The following is a 22,650-nucleotide window of genomic DNA, read 5'->3' on the forward strand; positions in this document are numbered from 1 at the left end:
CGGCTGCGTTTTTATGGAGGAAAAACGCTAAGGCGCCCGTGTGCTGTGCGATGTCAGTGCACGTTAAAGATCCCCAGCTGGTCGAAATTATTCCGGAGCCCTCCATTACGTCACCTCCTTCTTCCTTTCTTCTTTCACTCCCTCCTTTATCCGTTCCCCTACGGCGCGGTTCAGGTGTCCGCCGATATATGAGACAGATACTGCGCCATTTCCTTTCCCCCAAAACCAATAAAAAATAAAAATCAAAAGCATCTCAGAGTGCGACCTAAAAGACAACTCACCTCCAGGAAAACATGAGAAATGGTTTGCTTTGTATAAATACTTATAAAAAAAGAAAGGATCAAAGGTGTTCAAGTAAAAATAGGATTCGAACGCTCGGCTACTGATCCGGCGTACCCGGGTTCGAACCCGACCGCGGCGGCCGCGTTTCGATGGAGGCGAAACGCAAAGGCGCCCGTGTGCTGTGCGATGTCAGTGCACGTTAAAGATCCCCAGGTGGTCGAAATAATTTTCTGAATGCCTCCACTACGGCACCTCTTTCTTCCTATCTTCTTTCAGTCCATCCTTTATCTCTTCCCTTACGGCGCGGTTCAGATGTCCGCCGAGATGAGGCAGATACTGCGCCATTTCCTTTCCCCCAAAACCAAATTTTTTCAACTGCTATCTTTTGCGTCGTAAAGCAGTGCTCTATTCTAGTGCCCCACAGAATCTTTTTTTTTTTCTAGAACATGGCATTTGTGCATTACAGTGAAGCAATGTTCTTTGTACATGAACTGTGAAGAAAACAGTCGCAAATCAACACAATACAGAAGCAACGATAACCTGCGGTGTTAAATGTGCACTTACCCGTTCTCAGAAAGATTCTATATTCCGCTAGGTGCCGCAGCTTACTTCCTGCAATGCACCGTGGACGGTTAGAAAACACTCAGCACTGCACTATACATACTGCTGCGCGAGCGTGAAAGACAAAAAGGACGGTGACGGCGTACAATCCATGCTCTACGCTGCTTGCCAAAATGCATTCGAAGGGTCAGCTTACCGGTACGTTACGAAATAATTTTGTTTCCTTACTATGGCTTTAGGTTTGCGCTGAAACGAGCCAACGCATTTAAACTTAACAATGAACGAAGTTGGTTATTCCGCTGCCACCTGGATGAACAGCATGTGCTGCGAATAATAGCTTTGGAACTACCCATGTCCACTCTAAAAAAAAAATTGAACGTGATCCTCACTCTCCCTGTGGCGGACAACTGCCTTGTAAAATTTGAAGCTCTCGCAGGCTCGGTCACGACGGTGGATTAGTAGTGCAGCATCACAAGAAATTAGGCACCCTGCTTTGCTGACTTCACTGCACGTTTCTCGATATATTGTCACTTGATCGCAGAAAAATTGCCTGTTTTGCGCTTGGTTTCATCTATGTAAATGGGAATGGTTCCAGTGTCGCTGTGCTTGAGTGATGTGTGCGCGTGGTTCGGATTTCAGATGTTCCTGCGGAGACGCGGGTTTTGTCGCGGCGCTCATAAGGTTTCTCTGATTCGGTTTGTTGCTCAGTAGAGTGCGCGCATAGTTAACTAAAATATCCACTCAACTCAGGGCTGTCTGGAGGAGTGAATAAACTGGCCTATAATGCTCTCCGTGCCGATCTTTACAGCAATATGTGATATAGTCCAAGATAGAACGTTTTGAACGCTTGTCCAGTGTGCGTTGCACAATAAAAATATTCATGGTAACACCGGTAAATGCTGAAGAAAAGTTTACAGCAACGTGCACTCAAAGTGAAATGAGTTTTATTATCAACCGATGCTAATGTATATGCTAATGTATGGTATTGCGTGTGACAGCACTGAAACGCGCAATTTTGAGTGAACGTTGCTGTAGGCATTATTTAGTTGTTTTGTTGCAAATATAGGCTCATCATGGCGTGCTTAAAGTTGACATGCCATAGCGGGCCACAGGATTGGATTTTCGCTTTCAGGCGCGAATAATAATAATAATAATAATAATTGGTTTTTTGGGGAAAGGAAATGGCGCAGTATCTGTCTCATATATCTTTGGACACCTGAACCGCGCCGCAAGGGAAGGGATAAAGGAGGGAGTGAAAGAAGAAAGGAAGAAGAGGTGCCGTAGTGGAGGGCTCCGGAATAATTTCGACCACCTGGGGATCTTTAACGTGCACTGACATCGCAGAGCACACGGGCGCCTTAGCGTTTTTCCTCCATAAAAACGCAGCCGCCGCGGTCGGGTTCAAACCCGGGAACTCCGGATCAGTAGTCGAGCGCCCTAACCACTGAGCCACCGCGGCGGGGCATTTCAGGCGCGAACGAATCACATTAGCGAACAGACCATGACCTGCTTGACGGGTTCACGCTCACGGGCCTCCCGCGGCAGTACGTCCGGAAAATAACGCTGCAGGTCTCTTAGAAGTGCTTCTTGCGATTTGCGCGTGTGCAGTGGAAATATCAGGTAAAGAAATTTGCACCATATTTAAAAATCAGTTGCACAGCTGAAAAAGGTTTTATCCCATGATATTGGTTTTGACTTTTGGCTTATTGCCATGATATCGGACGGCTGCCGCGCAGGGGTTGCCAGAGTTCCGTCTCCAACTGTTTCAAAGGTTTCGTGCGGACTACGCGATCTGCGCACTTCTCCATAATATTGAACGTCTTAAAATAAGAAACCATATAATCAATCGAGGCTAACCAAGAGTTCACCTTCACTAAAAAAGCTTATGTGTTGGTGCAGAATTAATCTCTTCGTCGTTCTCCGAATTATGGTTCTTCAAACAGACGCAGCTGCGAAGTGTGCTTAAAATCACTGAGGCCTTATTCTTCTGAAATGTGATTAAAAATGGGCAGGAGGGGGCTTGCTAATAGCCGTTAGTTGCTAGGATTGGCCTTATTGCGGTAAGTTCTGCACCTTCTGTGGAGATACAGAAACCAAAGCAGGCAGAACCGACTCGCGACTTGGAAGTTTTGGCACGTGGTTAAATTTCACTTAGAAATTAATGTGTATTAGCCCAGCTAATCCACGATATAGCAAGCGAAAGCGAGATTGAGGTCTCCAGTGGTTCACGAGGCCGGTTCTGCGCCTTTCCTTCCCTGAAAATGAACGGTCTTTGCAAAGTTGTCAACGCCAATGAACTCTATGAACGCCGTTGGCTCACTTGTTTTGCTTGGCTTTTGAGGAAAGGAAATGGCCAAGTAACCGTCTCACATATCTCGGTGGACACCCCAACCGCGCCGTAAAGGAAGGAATAAAGGAGGGAGAGAAAGAGGAAAGAGAAAACTTAAAACCGAAAGTTGGATTTTGAGGAAAGGCGCGGCGCTGCGCAGCGGCGGGACACCTGTGGCTCGGTGCTACCAGTGGCGCATACGCACTAGTGACTAGGGAGCGAGAGAGAGAGAAACTGCGCCGTACGTGACGTCACTCATGCTCCGACATACGCCGGCTCGCGCGAAGCGCGGTGTTGACTAGCGTAGTGAAGCTTTTCGCTTCAAAATTAGCTGCGGTTCAACTACTGCTAAACCTGGTTAGAGAGCGGAAGCTGTGGTGTATCGCGCAACTATAGACGCGGCTTGGCGTCTGTAACGTTGAGTGCGTTCCGCACACTGGACAGGCAGTGCGCCCACCCTCCCATCCTGTCAGGTCGCAGCTAATTACTGGTTGATCGCGAGAGGTTGGTCACCCAATGAACGCTGCGGCCTATTGCTGCAGTGCCGTGTGTCTGCCACAACGTTGTCTGTGCTAATTCATACAGCCCACATCTGTCTCTCTCTCTCTCTCTCTCTAACATCACCTCCACGCACCTCAAAGCGCGATTGAGGCGTCCACTGCCCCAGGGAGCCAGTTATGCCCCTTCCTTTCCTCGAAATCATCGGTATAGAACGCTGTCAACGCCAACGCCAATGAACATAAAGAACGCCGAACGTTGTGAATGCCAACGCATGCAGGGCACATCTATCACTACCACCACGTAGCTTAAAGCGCGACTGAAGGTGTCTACTGTCCCAGGGGGCCAGTTATGCGTTTTTCTTTTGATTCGAAGAAAATTGGACTGGTTTTAAAAAAAGGAAATGGCTCAGTATCTGTCTCACATCTCGGCCGACACCTGAGCCGCGCCGTAAGGGAAGGGATAAAGAGACTGAAAAAAGAAAAGCAGAAAGAGATCCTATAGTGGAGTGCTCCGGAATGAATAATTTCGACCACCTGGGGACCTTTAACATGCACAGACACCGCACAGCACACGGGCGCATTTGCGTTTCGCCTCCATCGAAACGCAGCCGCCGCGGTCGGGTTCCAACCCGGGTACTCCGGATCAGTAGCCGAGCGCCGTAACGACTGAGCCACCGCGGCGGGTGACTGGTTTTGAAAATTTGTGTTGAGGAAAGGAAATGGCGCCGTAACTTCCTCACATATATCGGTGGACACCCGAACCGCGCCGTAACGAAGGGGTAAGGGTTAAACGTGGTTGAGTTGAAGGTCGTTCAAGGTCATTCTCCGACCTATATGATGACTGATTTGCCTAGCATAGTGAAGCTTTTCGCTTCAATAATTTGGGGACCGTGTACGAATTTAATGAGAGATAATTTTGTGCTCTGTATGGTACAAGAGATACAACGCTTAACCTGGCAGTTGGCCGCGCTCCATAGTGATGGCGTACTTTTCCACATTCTTCGTACTGTGAATAGCCACTCGTTAGTTCACAAGGACACTGCTATGTGCTACTTGGTTCGAAATGATAGTAAGGAACAGCCCGGACGCAGGACGATGGAGATGAACGGCACAGGCGTAATTGTTAATCAGCACTTTTGTCGTCCTGTGTCCACGTTGTTCCTCTCTGTCAAGTAATACCATTGACTACGGCTTTAAAAACGTTGATATATGCTAGTTTTTTATGAAGTGATTGTTTTTGCTGTCCAAAAAGTTGCTTTTTTTTCTAATTTTAACCCACGCGAATACCACCAGTAATGAAATACAGCCGCTGCTGGCGGAAAACATTTTAGCCCTATTGGTGGTTCGTGGCAAATCGCCCGACCGCCATATTTACCGCAGCCGCACTCTGCTCTTATCGGGAGCGCAACCGCGAACTCTTGCGAGACAAGCCGCTTACACCCCGTGTTGCTACCCACTTCAAAGCCACGCGGTATATGACAACTGCTCAGCCACTCATATTGTAGCCCTAACTCGTTCCATCGAACCGACACCTTTGATAAAACGGAGAAACGAAGCCGTTTTTTGATGAAGCCACAGCTCTCAGTGTCAAACTCAGCTGCGGTAACGAAGAAAGCAGTTTTCGTGACATGCAAACGCATCGTGTCTTGCACAAACTACAAACGCAACTTTTATTTGAAACATCGGGTGTGTACTTTCTACGCATATAACGTTGCGCGCCACCACCCAAGAAGACAACTGAACAAGTAAAAGTTCGACATTGCTTTCTTAGCGTTGTACGCAAACAATGAACACTTCCGTGTATCTAGCTGAGCAAACATCTGGGCTCGGCTAAGTTTGCTGTGGCCAGGTGCTACATACAGATGCGTCTAATACGGCGCAGACAGTCTGTCATCCAGACAAAAAATTTGTAGGACGCTTAAGCTTCGTCTTTAAGAATGAGACGCGACAGCGTGTTGCAGCGTTGCCAGGAGTCCACGGAACGCCATCGCCCGCTAGGCTCAACGCGTGGCCCGTTGGACAATTTAAGGAAAGGACGCCTGTCTCACATATCTCGACGGACACCCGAACCGGGCCGTAAGAGAAGGAAAATGAAATGAAAATTGGTTTTAAGGAAGGGAAATGACTCCTGTCTCACAGTTCTCGCTGGACACCCGTACCGCGCCGTAAGAGAAGGATAATCCCTTCCCTTACGACATGGTTCAGGTGTCCACCGCGATGTGACACATATTGCGACATTTTTCGCTCACGGCCAACGCCACCGACGCCGACGACACCGGCTTTTCTGCGACACGGAGCCCTTAACGCTGTCGCGTTAAAACCTCGCTAGGATTAAGTTAGCTGCGGGCAGTTTAGGCCAGGTTGCACAGCTGGGCACAGTCGATACCCGGTCCGTCAAGGATAGTTCGGAGACCTGCGAGACAGTTGCGCAGGTAAGCCCTCGTCCACGTTCGAACAAATGCACAGGTGATGCGACAAAACTACGTTAGAAGTATTGGTTGTACTTTTCGCTGACACAGTAATTGCTTTTCCGCTGCGGCTTTAAATTGTGTCGCGTTTACGTCCCAGTGCTACGTGTGCTTAACGCGGGTGAGGGTGTCTAGAGGTAGGCAGTCAGTGGATGGGTGATGGGAAGGGCTTTCTGGAGGATGTAAGGTATATGCTGGTCGTGGTTGAGGCTTCGGTAGGGTCGAGGTAGGTTGGTTGGTGGCGGCTTCTGGATGGTTAAGAAGAATGGGTAGTGGGTGGAGGCTTTCTAGATGGTGGAGGTGGATGCGGACAGTAGGTGGAGGCCTTCTTGAGGGTGGATGCATCCCGCAACACCTTAAGGTCAGATTTTGAGCTAGTGATGGTAGCAATTCGAACGCATTAAAAATATATCCCACTTATCTTACTGCGTTAGCAGTCATTCCCTAAATCGGCTTCGCTGTTTGAATCCTCGGCGAGTGAAGTCTCCGCCCTCCAGCCGCGTCAACCACAAACCCACCTCCACCCTCCACCCAACGGTGTTGGCAGTGTGAAACCGAAACTGAGGCCTCAGCGAAAGTCTGAGAGGACCCACCATTCAAACACTCACCTCCACACTACTACACCCGCTTCCCACCACCGCCCTCCAGAAGTGCCACCCGCCACCCAGCCTCCAGATGGTCCACTTTCCACTCACCTCTGCCTTCAGCAGTCTCCTTCCACTAGAAGCCCACGCTTGCACCGGAACAAAAAAGCGATGCTGAAATAAAATTCAGACTCAATGGGAAGGAGATCAATGTAAAAGCGAAATGTACAGTCCCGGCCATAACAGTATTACTGAGCGCGCTTCTGCGATCAAACTCTTGTCACGCCTTACCTAGCGAAAATCAGGAAGCACTTCTTCCATATACATGCCGCTGGTGAGCTCGGGTATGAACCCAATAAACACTCATATCTTCTCTACGTAATGCGTGAGAAAATTACAAGTTCTCCCAGCTCTTCGCCACTTCACTGCTCCACAGCGGGCGGAGCAGAAAGTGTCACGTTGCACGTGCGTCACGGAGTGTCGCGATTTGACTTAAGACGCTCTGGGCCCTCCCACTAGCGCGCCTTTTCGAATGGCGCATCAAATGGCCCAAATTAGTCGAGCCACAGCGGCGAGTGTAAGCGCGTTCTCAGAATTATCAAAACTGTTATGGCTATTATTGGCTGACTCCAAATATATAATCACTATCAGGTGCCTATGGCTCATCGTTATAAATTTCGTATTAAAGTTTGTGTGTCAATTTATTTGGTAACATGATTCGCCTTTTTTTTATGCCTGCTAGCACTGGCATTACTATGCAGCAAAAAGGTTCTCTTTAGCCAAAAACACCTTTTTTTTAAATTAGTGGCCAGCTTCCCTGAAGCGCCTGGTATAACGCTGACTCAGAGCAACCACGAGTATTGGAGTCAGAAAAGAACCTTCCTAGTGTTGACTGAAAGTTTTCAAAACACCTCAGTGATGATGAGCCTATTATGTGTGTTGTGCGGTAACAGATTTTGAACCGAGAGATGCACTACGAGACCTCGTGCTTCGATCGTCGTGTGCCTAGTTTTCGCCTTCAGCTGAGTTAGAGGTCGAACCATGAAAAAGAGAAAAAGAAATTGAATCAATATCCATGACCGGAAGTCGAACCCGCAGCTGAGCGAACAGTTCTCCTTTAAGGGCCGCTCAGCGGGACCACTAGGCAGTGTTGTCGGTAATGCGTTACTTTTTTCGGTAACTTAGTAACGTACTCGTTACCAATTCGGAACTGTAACGGGTAACGTACGTTAACATTTTTCGGTAACGGGAGGTGTCACGTTACTAGTTACAGCTGCCCTTGACAACGCAAACAACTAAAAAAAGGCAATAGCCATAAAGCACGAAACACGTGCACGAACACGCATTCACACACTTGCCTTCACCTACCTCCCCTTCCCAAACCTCTCACACACACGACTCTACAGAATGGAAGCATGCCGAGCATTTTGGAACATCACATTTTTCAGAATTACTCTAAATTTGATGAGAGTTCAGCGATGTTTTCTTTGCGAAGTTATAATTGATGATGGAGTGTCATTTTGTGTTTAATGCCACATTCAGAAGATGGCTTCACCATGTGCCACAGAGTTAGAATCCAACACTTGTAACTCTACAGGCAACTTTACGCCACTATAACACTGCTAAGCTCCTGCACATTTGTGCAAACTATTTTCGTTAAATCAGGATATCGCGTAAAATCGTTGTTTGGGCTAGATGTTATATGTGAAATGTGAGCTGACATAAAAGTCCTTCAGTACGCTGACGACATCACGGTGTGGAGTAGTCACCAAGATCTCCGTACTCAGGAGGCTGCCCTTCAATCTGCCTTGGATGTTACCTGTAATTACGCATCATCCATCGGACTTCAGCTATCCGTGCATAAACAACATACACGTCAGTCGCCAACCGCTGGGGACGCCGTGAACTTGCTGCAAGTCCAATCAGTCTTTGCCTATCAGGCACCCCGCTACAGGAAAGTCCGAGTGTAAAAATCCTTGGCTTAATGATTCACCAATCAGGATCAGCGACTGCATGGCTCTCTCGGGCAAAAAGGCAAGCTATTCAGACTTTGGGTTTGATTAGAAGAAATGCCCCTAAAACTGGTGGCGCAGGCTCGTTCGTTGCACGGCAATTGGTGAGGGCAGTTCTGCAGCCACGTATTGTTTATCAAGCCCAGTTTCAACATCTTACAAGAGCCCAATGGGATCGCCTTGAAGCCGTGAACCGAGAGGCTATGAGGACCATTACGTGCTTTCCACGCATCACACCGGTCATAGCTTTACAAGATAATGCGCAGCTCAATACCATTGATGAGCTGGTGCAGCAGCGCCGTGAAGCGCGCAGCCTTAAGGCCAGTCCTTCGCACTCCACGCATGCACTGAGGACTTATGCAGCGTCACACTCCATTCTCCAGCCGACAACGCCAGTTCTTCCTCCATGGAAGTTTGTACAGCTCGGCGATCACAAGCCAACAGATAATCGCCGGCCAACATCTGTTCATTCGGCATCGTTGCTTCGCCAGAAATTTGAGGAACAAGATGCTTGCCTGCCTGAAGCATCCATTGTTGTCTACGTAGACGCAAGCATACAAGACTGCAAAGCAACAACAGCTATCTACTGCCCGTGCAGACCTGCCCTGCATCAAACCTCTTGGTTTCAGCTTACGGAACCCCCTTCGTCCTTTTGTGCTGAGCTCGTTGCAGTTCAAGAAGAACTCTGCTTCGTGGCCGACATAACTATGCTCCCTGCGGCCCGCGTTGTCATCCGCACTGACGCCCTTCAAGTTGTCCGGTTGCTACGACGTGTTAGCCGCTGTCCAACGATATGTCAGGACGTCCACCGGCTCGCGGCACGCATCCCGCAGCCAGTACGTATTGAGTGGGTCCCACGGGATCTGCCGACCTATCAAAGCCAGGCAGATTTAGCGACCCGCCTTGCGAATACAAACTCGTCACCGCCTCGGCTCCTTCATTTGGACAATTTTACCCTCCTTTCATCAAGAAAGGAACTCCTCCGGCGCCCCACACGTGCTCTCATCGCTCCGTGTGCGGTAACACTCTCCCGAGGTCTTACCCGTGCAGAGGAGGTTGCGCTTAGGAGGATCCGGGTCGGGGTCGCCCTCATTCCAGCCATCACTCGGAAGTGGCCTCAGTACCGAGAATTGTTTCCTCAGCCAGGGTGTCCGATATGTAAACACGAGGACATTGAGGCCGACATTCATCACTTACTGTGGGACTGCCCAGCTCTCAAGCCTACAAGGATCCGGCACCTGATGGTAGCAGGTCTTTCACCAAGCAACCCTGCTTCATACATTGCCTGGAAGCAGGGACCGTACCATCGTTCTCTACTGGACTTCATCAAATCAGCTAACCTTTTTCCATTCATTTAATCTCTACTACATCATTCATCACACATTCACCCATCATTGATGCCCTGGGGCAATAAATTTCGCTTAAAAAAATGAGCTTTATAAATTTGTTATCGTAAGTTCTTAAGGTGACGAAAACTTAAAATTTATATCTATGAAGTAACGGAAAAGTAACGTGCGGTACTTTTTTTCGGTAACGATAACGATAACGCGTTACCTTTTTCTGTAGGTAACGTAGGGCGGTAACGCGTTCCTTTTTTGTTAACGTAACGAATAAAGTATTTAGTTACTTTTTTTCGGCAACGCCTACAACACTGCCACTAGGCTACCACCGCATTTTTTCCGTCTTTATTGTCTGTTTTGACAGTTTACAACAGATCACAAACACTTGTTCTGCTCTGCATTCTCAAATATCAAAAGTGGACATGTGTTTCCCTCACGTGAGAAATAAAAACTGTTTCAAGGAACACAACTCTCCCATCTCAATAGATAACTTCATCTCCAAAACATAGCTCCTTGTACACTTCAAGCAGCTTAAATACGTTTTCTTTGAAATAGTCTCAGGCAGACCGCACATCTTCATCGCAGTGTCGTACAGCCATCCCACGCCTCGTGTTAAACTGCATCACACTCTCGCGCTGGGCATTGAAGAGCGTCGTCTTCATCAACGTCCATCTGCTCCGTGCCGCGGCGCAGCCTGCTCACCGTCGTCTTCTACGAAGCACAAATCCGTGCCTTCGCTCCGATTCGAATGTAGTAAACATTCTCTGTAATTTCTTAATTGTGGTGGAGCGTGAGTTCTGGCAGTGAAGTTTGCACGCCTGTGTGCAGCAGAGTGTGCTGGCCCTTGGTTGCCTCCATTATTCCTATGCAGGATATGGCAAGGAACCGGGAATTTTTTCTTAAGTAACTTCGCAACTAAAAAAAAAAAACATGCTGCTAGAAACTTCCCAATCTGAGCTAAACTAACGCTCTGTTCTCAAACCCGCAAGCAGTAAAAAAAAAAAAACACCTCCCTGCGTGCAATGATGCCACAGGAGATCATGTGCTTCACATCGCTGACCCTCCGAAGCCTTAAACCAGCCTCCGCCGAGCGACAGCCATCAGCCACACTGAGAAACGCTCTAATTACTGCAAAGGTGAATATCTCCGAGCCTCTCCTGGAACATCGCATAGCTTGCTTGTGTCTGCTTCGAAAACAAACTAAACAAAAAGCCGACGAATATTCTCTCGCGGTCACGTGACCGATAAGGAAGGGGCTTGGAGCCGTGTGCAACATCTTTCCAGGTCATATTTGCCTGACGTGACTTGTCAGCTCTTGGTACAGTGGGAAACCCATATCGTAAAGGCTTGGCGCCTGCTCTTCACAAATGATAACACCATACACTTCACCTCTTTGAGGGCGCCACAGATAAGGGTATGTTCAGCTTTACGATTAACTTCACTTTCCTTGAAATCATCGATGTGCTAGCCTTCTTGAAAGGCGGATAGACATGGTGCCCACGCGAGATCAACTCGTATTGGCCACTGTCAACGAACACGAAGTCATAATTTATGGTTACCGCTATTCGAAGGTTACGAACAGCTGGATCAAGGCGTCGCCCTAGGCAAAAATCAAGGTTCAACGCCAGTGGCCGTTTCTCTTGCACAGGGCATCACTGACGGACGGCCGTAAGATCCGCGCTGCCCTTTGCAAGAGCACAGTATTGTGCCGTCCATTATAACGTGGCGCAAGCGGACAGGATATGTCGTGCAGCGTACGCTGGCGACATTGCAATATGCACAACGAGCAGCCTACATTCGCAGCCACAAGGCAAAATTTAGACAACCGTTGGCCCACTTCCTACTGTTTGCGCCCATCATGACTTGTTACTCAAGCGTGTGTGTGTGACGTACTATTTACGAAACAGCCCAGGCAATCGCAGCATTCGAAGAGCCGTAAATACATGACGTGCATATTGCCGCGAACCTTTGCAGTGTTTGTTCATTCTTCGGAGCTGCCGGCACTCCGCTTTACCGCTTTGCTAGCGATGAAAGACGCGACCAGATTTATCTCGGTTTATCGCAGCCTGGCAGAGTTGATCCTACGTTGTTTCAGAATGGTCTAGTAATTTTGCACGATTTATCTCGTAAGTTCGCTGTCAGCTTTAAATTGAGCACGGCCGACAGCGGCGGGGATTCTATTCGACGACTGCCGAGCACGCTTGTTCGTGTACGCCGCCGCCGAGTGATTCAGTCCATTGTGGGCGCAAGTCAACACAAATCGAGAGTTCTGTTTAGACGCCATTTTCGTAGCCTTTCTGCCCTTCGGACTGCAGTCACCACATCGTGACAATATGAAGAAGGGAAAAGTAAGACTGTCCTGTTCTTGAAGATTTCTGGAGCAGATTCACCACATCGAATTGCAATACTCAGCGCAGCGTCGTAGAGGCGCAGCGGGGGCGCCTTTTTGCGAGCCTGCAAGTCGCACTGCGGCATGGAGGAAACTTTTTATTCTAGTGATAATACAGATATCGACACCTCGAGGACGGCTCCTACAGCACGTGGACTGCGATAACGGCCCTTCGACACGTGTAGTGCATACCTCCCTGGGCACACTGCAACCGGCTTTCTGCAAACCTTTCCTTCGCTTACTTTTAGACGTAGCCAGCTCATTCGTGCTCTCAAAGAATGCAAGGGTCAGGCTACCTCCGGCAGCTGTCCATTGTGTCAGCGCATTACCACAACCCTAGAGCGGGCGCATTTGTCAGCTACTGCGTCCACACCCTGCAAACGTGGAGCTACTTTATGGTCAGGCTTAGGACGACAGAACAAACGCGAGCGAGATTCAGCACGTGCAGCGAAGTGTCTTGTCTCGCCTATTTCCTGCTGTAGCGTGGGCTGCTTGCCCCACCATGCAAGACTAGCCAGTCAAAGCACTGGCGGTGAGAACCGTAGCAGCCTACCCGGCGTGTTTCGGAACCGCCAAAGCCACATTGCCGTAAATTGCGTATTGGATGGATAGGCGAGGCAGGGATGTTAACCAGAAAGGTTTCCGGTTGGCTACTCTGCACTGGGGAAGGGAATGAGGGGGGGGGGGGGGGGTAAAAAGGGAAGAGAAGGAACGGGAAACAGTCACAATCTGTCAATCAAGGCAGTCGTTCGTAAAAAACAAAGAAGTGCCTTGTAAACAGTCCCTTTTTTAACGCTGGGCGTTCCTTCATCTTCGTCCCACTTGACACGGCGCATAGGATGGATGGATGGATGGATGGATGGATGGATGGATACGGCTGAACCCTTTACATCGGGCGGTGGCTCAAGCCACCTAGCCATGTCTTGTGAAATTTTACTCCTGTCTTGCTTTTAGCCACCAATCAGATAACCTTCGCTTGGTTACTTCTAACCTCTTAAAATACGCACAGCTGTTGCGCGCCCCGCCGCCGGCAGCAGCACCTGCTCCGCACCACGTGACCAACGGCGCCGCCATGGGCCACGGCACCGCCACGCTGAAGGCTGGAAATGCTGAACCCGCCGCGGTGGCTCAGTGGTTAAGGCGCTCGGCTACTGGTCCGGAGTTCCCGGGTTCGAACCCGAACGCGGCGGCTGCGTTTTTATGGAGGCAAAACGCTAAGGCGCCCGTGTGCTGTGCGATGTCAGTGCACGTTAAAGATCCCCAGGTGGTCGAAATTATTCCGGAGCCCTCCACTACGGCACCTCTCTCTTCCTTTCACTCGCTCCTACATCCCTTCCCTTACGACGCGGTTCAGGTGTCCGCCGATATATGAGACAGATACTGCGCAATTTCCTTTCCCCCAAAACCAATTATTATTCTTATATTATCAAATGCTAGGGTAATGCAGCTATCGCTACAAAATGACTATCTTGAACGGGCTTTAAAAAGGTGAAAAGAGTCAAGCGACTATTCTAGAGGCATGACAATCTGTACATGAACACAAGCACTACGTTTACGCCACTCGCTCTCATGCGCTGTGCTTGGAGAGTACCTTTAAACTGTTTCTAGGCTTCCGCTGCGCCATCCGTCATAATAATCATCGTGTGTGCTTTCTTTCTTGCGAACGTGGTTTCTTATCATGCAGTTATGGCAAAAGTCACGCGAATTCCTTCTGGTCCCACGTGGAGAGCAGCTAAGAGCTCTCGCTGTTTCTTCGTGCCAACGCTTCCCAGAATTCTCACGCCGGTACGTGGCTGCCCCTGTATAGCTGGGTTCTTTACGTTGATATGGCTCGGCTTGCAAGTGCGAGTTATTTCAACATACCGCGGACGCAACGGCCGCTTTGTCCGACCTATCATCGCGGGCATTGTGCTCACCACGTCCGTGGCGCATAGCATGAAGCTGTTCCCGCTTCTTGCATGGTTGGCTGTTAGCACTTGAAACCACTCGATTCTGTCTCCTGTGGCATTGCCTACTTTTGCGCGCGTTCTTCTCAGCTTCATCATTCCATGCCCTGGCAGTCTTTCGCAGCTCGAGCCAGACGACGTGTGTCAGTGGCCTTGCTGCTGCTGTTGACAGGAAGAAAGAAAAGGAAAGTGCACGGGCTTGCCTACTGGCTCCCCACTGTGCCCTTTTTGTGCCAAACCTGAGACAATAGATCACTTCCTGCTGTTCTGCCGCCGCTTTTCTCATTTGAGGAAGCGTCTTTTGCAAATTCTATTTCATCAACTGGGCTTGCCTGTGTCTTCCGCGGTTGTTCTTTCCATTGGCGCTTCTTTGCTTGGACGAAGCGACAGGAGTGTGCGCTCTGCTGTGCAAAATTTTCTTCAAGAAACGCAGCGACTCCCATTCTAATTTCTTTTCCTGATCTCTGTCAGTAAGACATTGCAACATTACAGGCATTGTGTACTATTATGCACATTAAGCAATTGTCCCGTCTTCGATCTCCAAGTTAACTGGACCCCTTTCCTTCCCTCTTCCAATCTATCAGACTACATACTATTTCCACTGCTTTTCCCGTCAAAAATTTCCTGTATCCAGTAATTAACCGCCTGTGTCTTGGCCACTCCCCCGTAGTGGGTATGTGCCAGCAACGTCTGAGGCCTTCCTTCCTTCCTTCCTTCCTTCCTTCCTTCCTTCCTTCCTTCCTTCCTTCCTTCCTTCCTTCCTTCCTTCCTTCCTTCCTTCCTTCCTACTGGCTCAAGCCGAACCACGCTCGCTGCCGCGTGCCGAAAGTAGGAGAGTTAAAGGATAGGAGAGCAAAGATAGAAAGAAAAGGTGGAGTAACTTCCTGCAGGCACTTGCTGCGGCAACTTGTTTAACGCGGTTTCTTTGCATTCCTTTGTTGCTGTCTTCATGCTCGATTCATTGATTCGTTGCCCATTTTTCTTTTCCTTAAACTTTTGTGGAATCGCGCCAGTAGCTTTCTCCTGTACACTGGTTTGACCGGGACCGCGTTGTCTTTTCTTTCGTTTTTCAGCATCCATAATGCAGCAGCCCATTTCGATGCGTGTAGAATGCTTACCGGTTTTTCAGCAGTGCCCTGCAGGCCACTTCATATAACAAAGCGAGTGGTTTATTATTTTGTTAACGAAATTTCACGCCCCAAAAAAACTCCGCTATAAATCACGAAATTACTTCAGAGGACTCCAGATCAATTTCTGCCATCTAGGAGTTTTTAACCTGCACGTACACGCAACTTCTGCACGGGAATACTTTTTTCGTTTCGTGGGGATCTAAATGTGGTCACCACGGTCGTGATTGCATACGCAAGGCGCAAGTTTCAATTTTCCATATCAACTGAGTCCCCTCGCTATGTGGTCTAGCAAGTAGACCACAGTGTTTTAGCTTCGACTTTATATCTGACATGGTCCCGTCAGTCGAAATCTCGGTGACCTGTTTAGGCCAAGCCTGTTCGGTCATGTCTACTTTTCCTGGGTCCACTTTCATATCTTCTGCCATCGAGGTGACCATATAAAGCGCTCTTATATTTTCGCCGTGCGCCCCACAACGCATCAGTCTTTACATAGACGTGTTATGACCACCATCATACACCAACACATTTCAGCAAGGAATCCACATCATCGAGTGACTTTCAGAACAGATATGTGTATGGTGACGCTCCTTAGCTAAGTTTCTATGTGCATATTGCCTTGTTGACGCCCGTAAATTCTCACCCTGCTACCGAAGTGCGATTCCACGTAGACGAAGTCTTTTTTTTTATCTTGCGTGCACCAATTCACAGACAGGTGCTTGTCGTGGCTTGAAGCGGCACATACAAGCACCACAACGTCCCTAGACATGGTGGCAGCCCAACACGTGCGTCGTATGAGTGCATGCAGCATAAAATGGTGTGGCACTGGCAAAGAACGGCACAGATTTGATTTTGCTCACACGTTTCGTCGCAGAAAATTACGCAGCAGCTGCACCGTTATAAATCGGGGCAACGCTCGCGCAGCTCTGCTGTGGACACCGACCGTGAGTGAACTGACGGTCACTCTTTTCCAGGAATCAACTAAGGGGCCAACTGCAGAACTGCTTGGTTTCCACTGGCGTGCACAGGAAAGTCCAAGATGTATTTCTGGCTAGTTTCGTCCGAGGCGCTAACGCAGACATTTTTCTTTGCTTGGGCACTTTATTTTCCTTATCGGCCGTTCTCGGAGCTCTAATCGGAAAATGATCGCTCACTTCAGATAATCGCTCGAATGCGCGGGCGCCTCCGAGCGATTATCGGCTTTCCGCATTCCGTGGGCGCAAATCGGGCCAACCAGTCTACCGTCGGCCTGATAGCCGCAATAACTCTATCGGTTCCCGCTCAAGCAGCGCGGCGCCCCCCGCAGACGTCGTCGCGCCACTCGGCCTCTTATCGACAGCGTCGCGTCAGTGCAGCTCCAATCGCCATGGCTCCGGTCCAACCAAAGGGTGAGTCCTCGCAGGGCTGGCACCGCGGCTATATAGGGAGGGCGCCGCTCATGATGTTGTTCCGCTTCCACACTGGCCATTCCCGTCACCGCACCTTCAAGCAGTGCATTTTGTAGATCTGGTAGTACGTATCTCGTCTGTGCCTCACCATCGTGGAGCGCCGCCGTGGTGGATGAGGTTATGGCGCTCGGCTGCTGACCCGGAAGACGCGGGTTCGATCCTGGCCGCGGCGGTTGAATTGCGATGGAGGCGAAATGCTAGAGGCCCGTATACTGAGCGATGTCAGTGCACTTTAAAGAACCACGGGTGGTCGAAATTTCCCGAGCCCTTTACTACAGTTTCCCTCATAGCCTGAGTCGCTTCGGGACATAAAACCCGCATAAACCAAACCTTACCCATCGTGGCACTCTTTGATGAAATGGGCAGTCGAGGCTCTGCTTGCGGAAAGCTTACCAAAACGCTTTAGTGTGGTATATTGGGATTTAACGTCCCAGAGGTGCGCATGCGCTTTCAGAGACACCGTAGCAGAGGAGATTCGAACTAATTTCGACGGCCTGCGGTTCTTTGACATGCGCTGACATCGCACGCAACACAGGTGAAATGCGGCCACCGCGTTCGTAATTCGACCCTGCGACCATGGGTTCGGTGAACTCATTATTAGTTAGGTCGAGGGAAGTCTTGCTCATTCGTTACTGCAGGTTATTAGTGCGGTCAAGGGAAGTCTTCCTCATTCGTTTATGCAGGTTATTTTGTAATGCGTGTAGTCGCGAGCGCAGTTGTTGAGGGCGCACTGTAGTGGCGTGCAGTATAAGATAGTGCAGAATCTGTCCTTGGATTTTGCGCAAGATGCGGTGTTTTGTGTTTGCGGCTAGTAGGTTTTCGTGGTCGCTCTTGCCCACAAGCGCTGTATCTGGAAACTGTAACTGGCAGCATAGCTGCGGTACTGCGTTCTTCGCCCCCAAGCATGCCACTCGCCACGCACTCTCGATTGGTGCGCTGGGGACTATGTCATTCCACAGCTGAGAACAGATACAACATATCGACGCTATCGCAGGCATGGCAAGGAGGGGAGCAAAGCTTACTGCTTTGCTGCGCGACGATAGTGCCACTTGAAGAGGCATATCTGCGTTCTGACCCCATCTCCCGCAACGCACTGACTAAGTGGTGTAGTGGGCACGCTGCTCTAGGTTCTTGCTTCCCCACGCATTAAATCAGCTGCTGTGTCTCTTGGATTGAGTACGACTGATACAACTAGCGTAAATGCGTGCACGAAAATATGCGGTCAACTCCCCCGAAGCGGTTTTCCACTCCAACGGCGTACGTGCTGTGTAGCGACGTTTTTCTTTCTTCCAAACGCGCTTGCTTGAAATTATAGCGAAGCTCTCGTCTGCACCAGATTGTGCCACGGCGAAATTGCAGGAATGCGCTAGCCTGACGTCTTAATTATATCCTGAAGACTGAGCGGGAGGACTCGTGATGTAAATAATAGTCCTACTTGTTTCATGGCAAATGTTGAGCACGACGAAAAATGCTTTCGAAAAAAACATTGGGGCTAATGTCTCGGCAAAAACTAAGGATGTGTGAGAACACAGCGCACATGACTCATCATGCACTATTGATCCGCTTGTGTGATTGCAGTGTGTTGCGTGTCGACCTCTTGCTTACGTGTTACTACGATTAAATGCGCCATCGAAGTGCGTGCTGTGGCTCGCAACGTGGCACAGGGTTGATGGGGGCTAGTAATGCTGGAAAACGTGCTCAGTTCCTCGTCCGAAAGCATGGCGAAAACTTGGCTTCCAGTACTTCCTACGGGTGTGACTTCCTGCTTCGATCCATGTACAGGGTCTTCCACTCTTGCCAGGAACACGCGAGCGCGTGGCCGCGCTCTGCGACACGCCAGTGTCCGGCGCAATCGAAGCGAAGTGGCGCAGGCGCAGTAAGAACTGCGTTGGTGCTTGACGTCGTCTGCTACGGCGTTCGAGAGCAGTACTCGCTGTAGCCTGCAGGACATGACGTTGTTGTGCTCGCGCTTCCTTCCTGCTGTGGAATTCGGCGAAGTTGGGCATGGGGAGGATTCCCTGAAGACCACCGCCAGGGTGGGTGAGCCCTCTGGGGGAGACGTGACTGCAGGACTGCCGGATTTAACGACGACAATAGCGTCCCCACATGTTCGAACAGGAATGCCGGAAGCAGCGACGACAATAGCATCCCCACGTGTTCAACAGGAATGTCAGCGACGACCATAAGCGTATTCGTTCCGGTCCTCGCCACGACGAAGTGCGGTATCTGTGGTCCCCTTCAGTCACGCTGGATTTGAACAATTGCCCGAGTGCCGCACCTTCGACAGAGCTTCCGCGTTCCTGTCACCAGTACAAGATCTTTCGACACCTGCTGGGAGACAGCCTGCAGTCCTGTGTCATGCAGGTGCCCTCCGGGTCAACATGGGCGTGGTCCGGACGCACGTGCGCGGCCACCTGGAGGCCGCGAGGACGACAACGTGACCGGATCCTGTTCCCTTTCTCTCGACCGAGCTGCGAAGAAACATCAGGACCGCCCTGCCGTGGGTGGTACCATCAGTGCCATCGTGTGATTGGACGTCATTCTTCGAGCTGTATTCCCCAGCTATGGATCGGGGGAATACGAAGAGTATTTAAGGAGCTGCTGGTTTGATACCAGGAGAGAGCTCCCTTCTTGAGAGGTATCAGAGACTCCCGACTCCTAAGAAGCTCTCTTTACTGAGAAGCACTCTCAATTGCCCGTACTTGTACATAATGTAAATAGTCCTTGTATAAAGTTTTCCGTTTTCTTCCTCCGATCGTCCTCGTCTCTTCTCCGGCCCAGTCACGCTACCTGAATCCCAACAACGTGAAGCATCGCCTCCAGTTCCCTCCGTGCCGACCGCACTGGCGCCCCGCGGAGCGCGGCCACGTGCTCGCGTAATCACTCCTATAGAGTGGAATACCCTATACAGTCGTCAGCACGCCTGCCTAGAGCGCTCGAACGTCGCCCTGTCTCATAAGGTGAAAGTTCTGAGCAGGTATTCGGCTGTTGCAGGCGGTGAAGCGAAGGCGATTATGCGTACTCTTTGCCCTGGAAACTGCACTATAGTGTATAGTGCAGTTGTAGAGCAGCTGAGCCATGCTTTCACTTTCTTTGTTGCGCAGCATAGCGCTCTAGACAGATGTGCTGACGACAGTGCTCGCCGTGCACATCGCAGAGGTTGTTACGAGCGCATTCATTCGCGTTTGTTGGAGAAAGCTGCTACAGACAGTGTGTTCGCAGTCACAGTGGAGCTGGAGCGCGGAACTTGTGATCCAAACTAGACGAGTTCTTTGTGCGATGGCATAAGACTGTCTGGCTATATTTTCTCTTCTTAAAGATGTCTTTCATAGTGGTCGGCTGCACGTTTCATTTTTTTTTTTACGGAAAACAAACATTATCCAAAGTTCGTGACAACTGAAATTACCGTGCGGCAGCTTTGTGTCGCGTAAAAGGATGTGCCACTGATATAAAGAACTATTACCTCAGCACCCAAAACCCATATTTCTGATGACCGGAAATGCGCCTGCAATGATTATGTGCTGTAGCACAAGCCGGCAAAAGCAGCGTGCCTATTAACACGCCAGTGACTAAGCAAGGGTCGTCACTACTTAATTGTCGCGAAGCACCCGAAAAGAGTTTACGGAAGTATAACCGAACCGAGTTTGGGTATAATGTTCGCGGACTAAAGAAACGAATCGTTTTTTTCACGGCGATTACCTTCACATAGGCCACAAACCTCACGCTTGCCTTCTCTTCACATCACCTTTAAACGCATTATGGAGAGGGAAAGCAAAGCTTAATGAAAGGAAAGGTGAAGAGGTCGGCCGACGGTACCCTGGCCTATACTGCACCGCAAGGGATGAAAGAAACGGGAGAGAGGTAGACTGGCGAATGAAGGGTGACGATGTCAGACATGTACTCCCATGAGAAACTGTACAGTCATACTGGTTCAGCATGAACTTCCCAGCGCTCTTGGACATTCTCTAAAATTAAATACGAACATACTTGCAGCTTGTGTTTGCAGCGCGAAGCTGTCAGCAGCTACGTTCATGATAACGACATCCCCCGCTCCGAATTGGGCGCTCATGCAGCGCACATCTCTCAAATTCGTTTCTGATCTCGTCCTTCTGCAACCTTCCATTGCCGAGTTGTACTTCTTTATCTTTCTGCGGACTGTAATCAGATGCAACTCAAGAACGCAGTGGTAAATACCCCTCAAAGGAGCCTTTCAGCGAATGGCGTCAACCGATTCTCCCCTTGACCGATCCCGGTCGACGAGTGTCGCAGAATTCGCAGAGGCATGAATTCAGCATCTCATCACTGCCTTTTAAGCCTACTTACGCGCCACTTTAGCGCACTACCCAGCAAACTGGTGGTCGTCTGCTTTACAGGTACTTAAAACTACCGAGTACAACCATGCCGCGCATGCCCCTCGCCTAATATTTTGAGCGCAATCAAGCCTATTACGAACTTGACGAGTTTGCGTGCTCTTCGTGTCTTTGTGCAAGGAACGCTAAAAGGTCACTGATATGGTATACGAAGATGGATGTCAGGCGAGATCACAAAGTGATCACGTGAAAATAGCGTATATTTGACGGTGTTAAAGACCGCTTAACAGCTCCAGGCTGTTAATCGTCCAGGAAGGAAAGCTAACACAACTCTTGCAAGACTGCCAACTGGTGTCCGCACGGAAGTCCTGGGTGGGCGTCCGGTTATCGCGCAGGGCGCATGTGGGCGAGTTACGCGTCGCGAAGAAGCCGCTATCTCGCAGCAAACCAACGTGTTTTTCTGGGAGATCAGCTGGAAAGCTGGAAGAATGGATCACGATTACAGAGATAAATGTTGCCGCTATATTTCCAGACTATTCATTCGTAGCGCTAGCGTTTCAAGTGGCCGTTAAACCTTGTATCTTATACTGACAGTGTAACCCCCCTCCCCCTCAAGAGACGCGTTTGGGCTCTTGGGGATCACTTATGGCGCAATTAAGAACATACTTTGTCTGAGTGAGCTCTCTTCAAAGCCTGTGAACCCATTAGGTGTGATGCTCTGGGCACCAGGGTGATCGCTTGCACGAACGATGAAGTCGTCTTGCATGATGCCGCTACCCGCACACACACCCACTCACGAACACAAAATTCAAACCTGCGCCCTTTGGTCTTTCAAAGCGGCACAGCGATCCGCAGAAGGCGCCTCGTCGGGAGACACCTCGCTAACCTCGGACCCTCAGAATTCCACGTGAACAGAAACGCAACTGCTCCGGTGCACTCACATATGGTCTGAGCACTCTAATATAGTTCTCCACTGTAGAATACCTGAGCCACTGGAGCAGAGTGGGAAGAGGACACGTTTTCTGTCGGTTCGCCGAAACGGGCACCTTCCGTTTGTCATATGGAATTGGACAGCACACAGCGAGATAGACGCAGAGAGCTCAACTTCCAGATGTCACATTGTTCTCACACTGCAGTTTGCTCCCTAGCCGCGTTGGAACCAACGGGACAGAACAGATCGGTTGTTAGCGTCAAACACAAAGGAACCCTTTGATTGAATTTAGTACTCTGTTCAGAGGAACTTCTCATCTAGTGCAAAATTAGACATTGTGCAATGGAGGTGGTTTGTGCTATCACAAGTAGCATCACGAATTAAAAAGCGCGATAACAGTTCTCAAATGAACATGTACAGTTG

At 49.7% G+C, this 22,650-nt stretch overlaps 1 protein-coding gene across 3 annotated transcripts in view; it reads left to right on the forward strand.

Moving 5' to 3' along the window:
- Cbs (Cystathionine beta-synthase) overlaps nt 1-22,650 on the forward strand; it is a 66,907-nt gene that overhangs the window by 18,988 nt on the left and 25,269 nt on the right. The window contains exon 1 of one of the 3 annotated variants that reach the window (XM_077668555.1): nt 1,002-1,041. The exons of 1 other annotated variant lie outside the window; for it this stretch is intronic. In XM_077668555.1, coding sequence (XP_077524681.1) covers nt 1,017-1,041 — 25 coding nt within the window. In that variant the 5' untranslated portion in view covers nt 1,002-1,016. Of the gene's footprint in view, nt 1-1,001; nt 1,042-16,776; nt 16,927-22,650 lie in introns of those variants that run through there. One more of the 3 variants, XM_077668556.1, reaches the window with a different exon arrangement.

The sequence above is a fragment of the Amblyomma americanum genome, chromosome 6 (assembly GCF_052857255.1).
Source record: "Amblyomma americanum isolate KBUSLIRL-KWMA chromosome 6, ASM5285725v1, whole genome shotgun sequence".
In the NCBI taxonomy this organism is placed as follows: domain Eukaryota; kingdom Metazoa; phylum Arthropoda; class Arachnida; order Ixodida; family Ixodidae; genus Amblyomma; species Amblyomma americanum.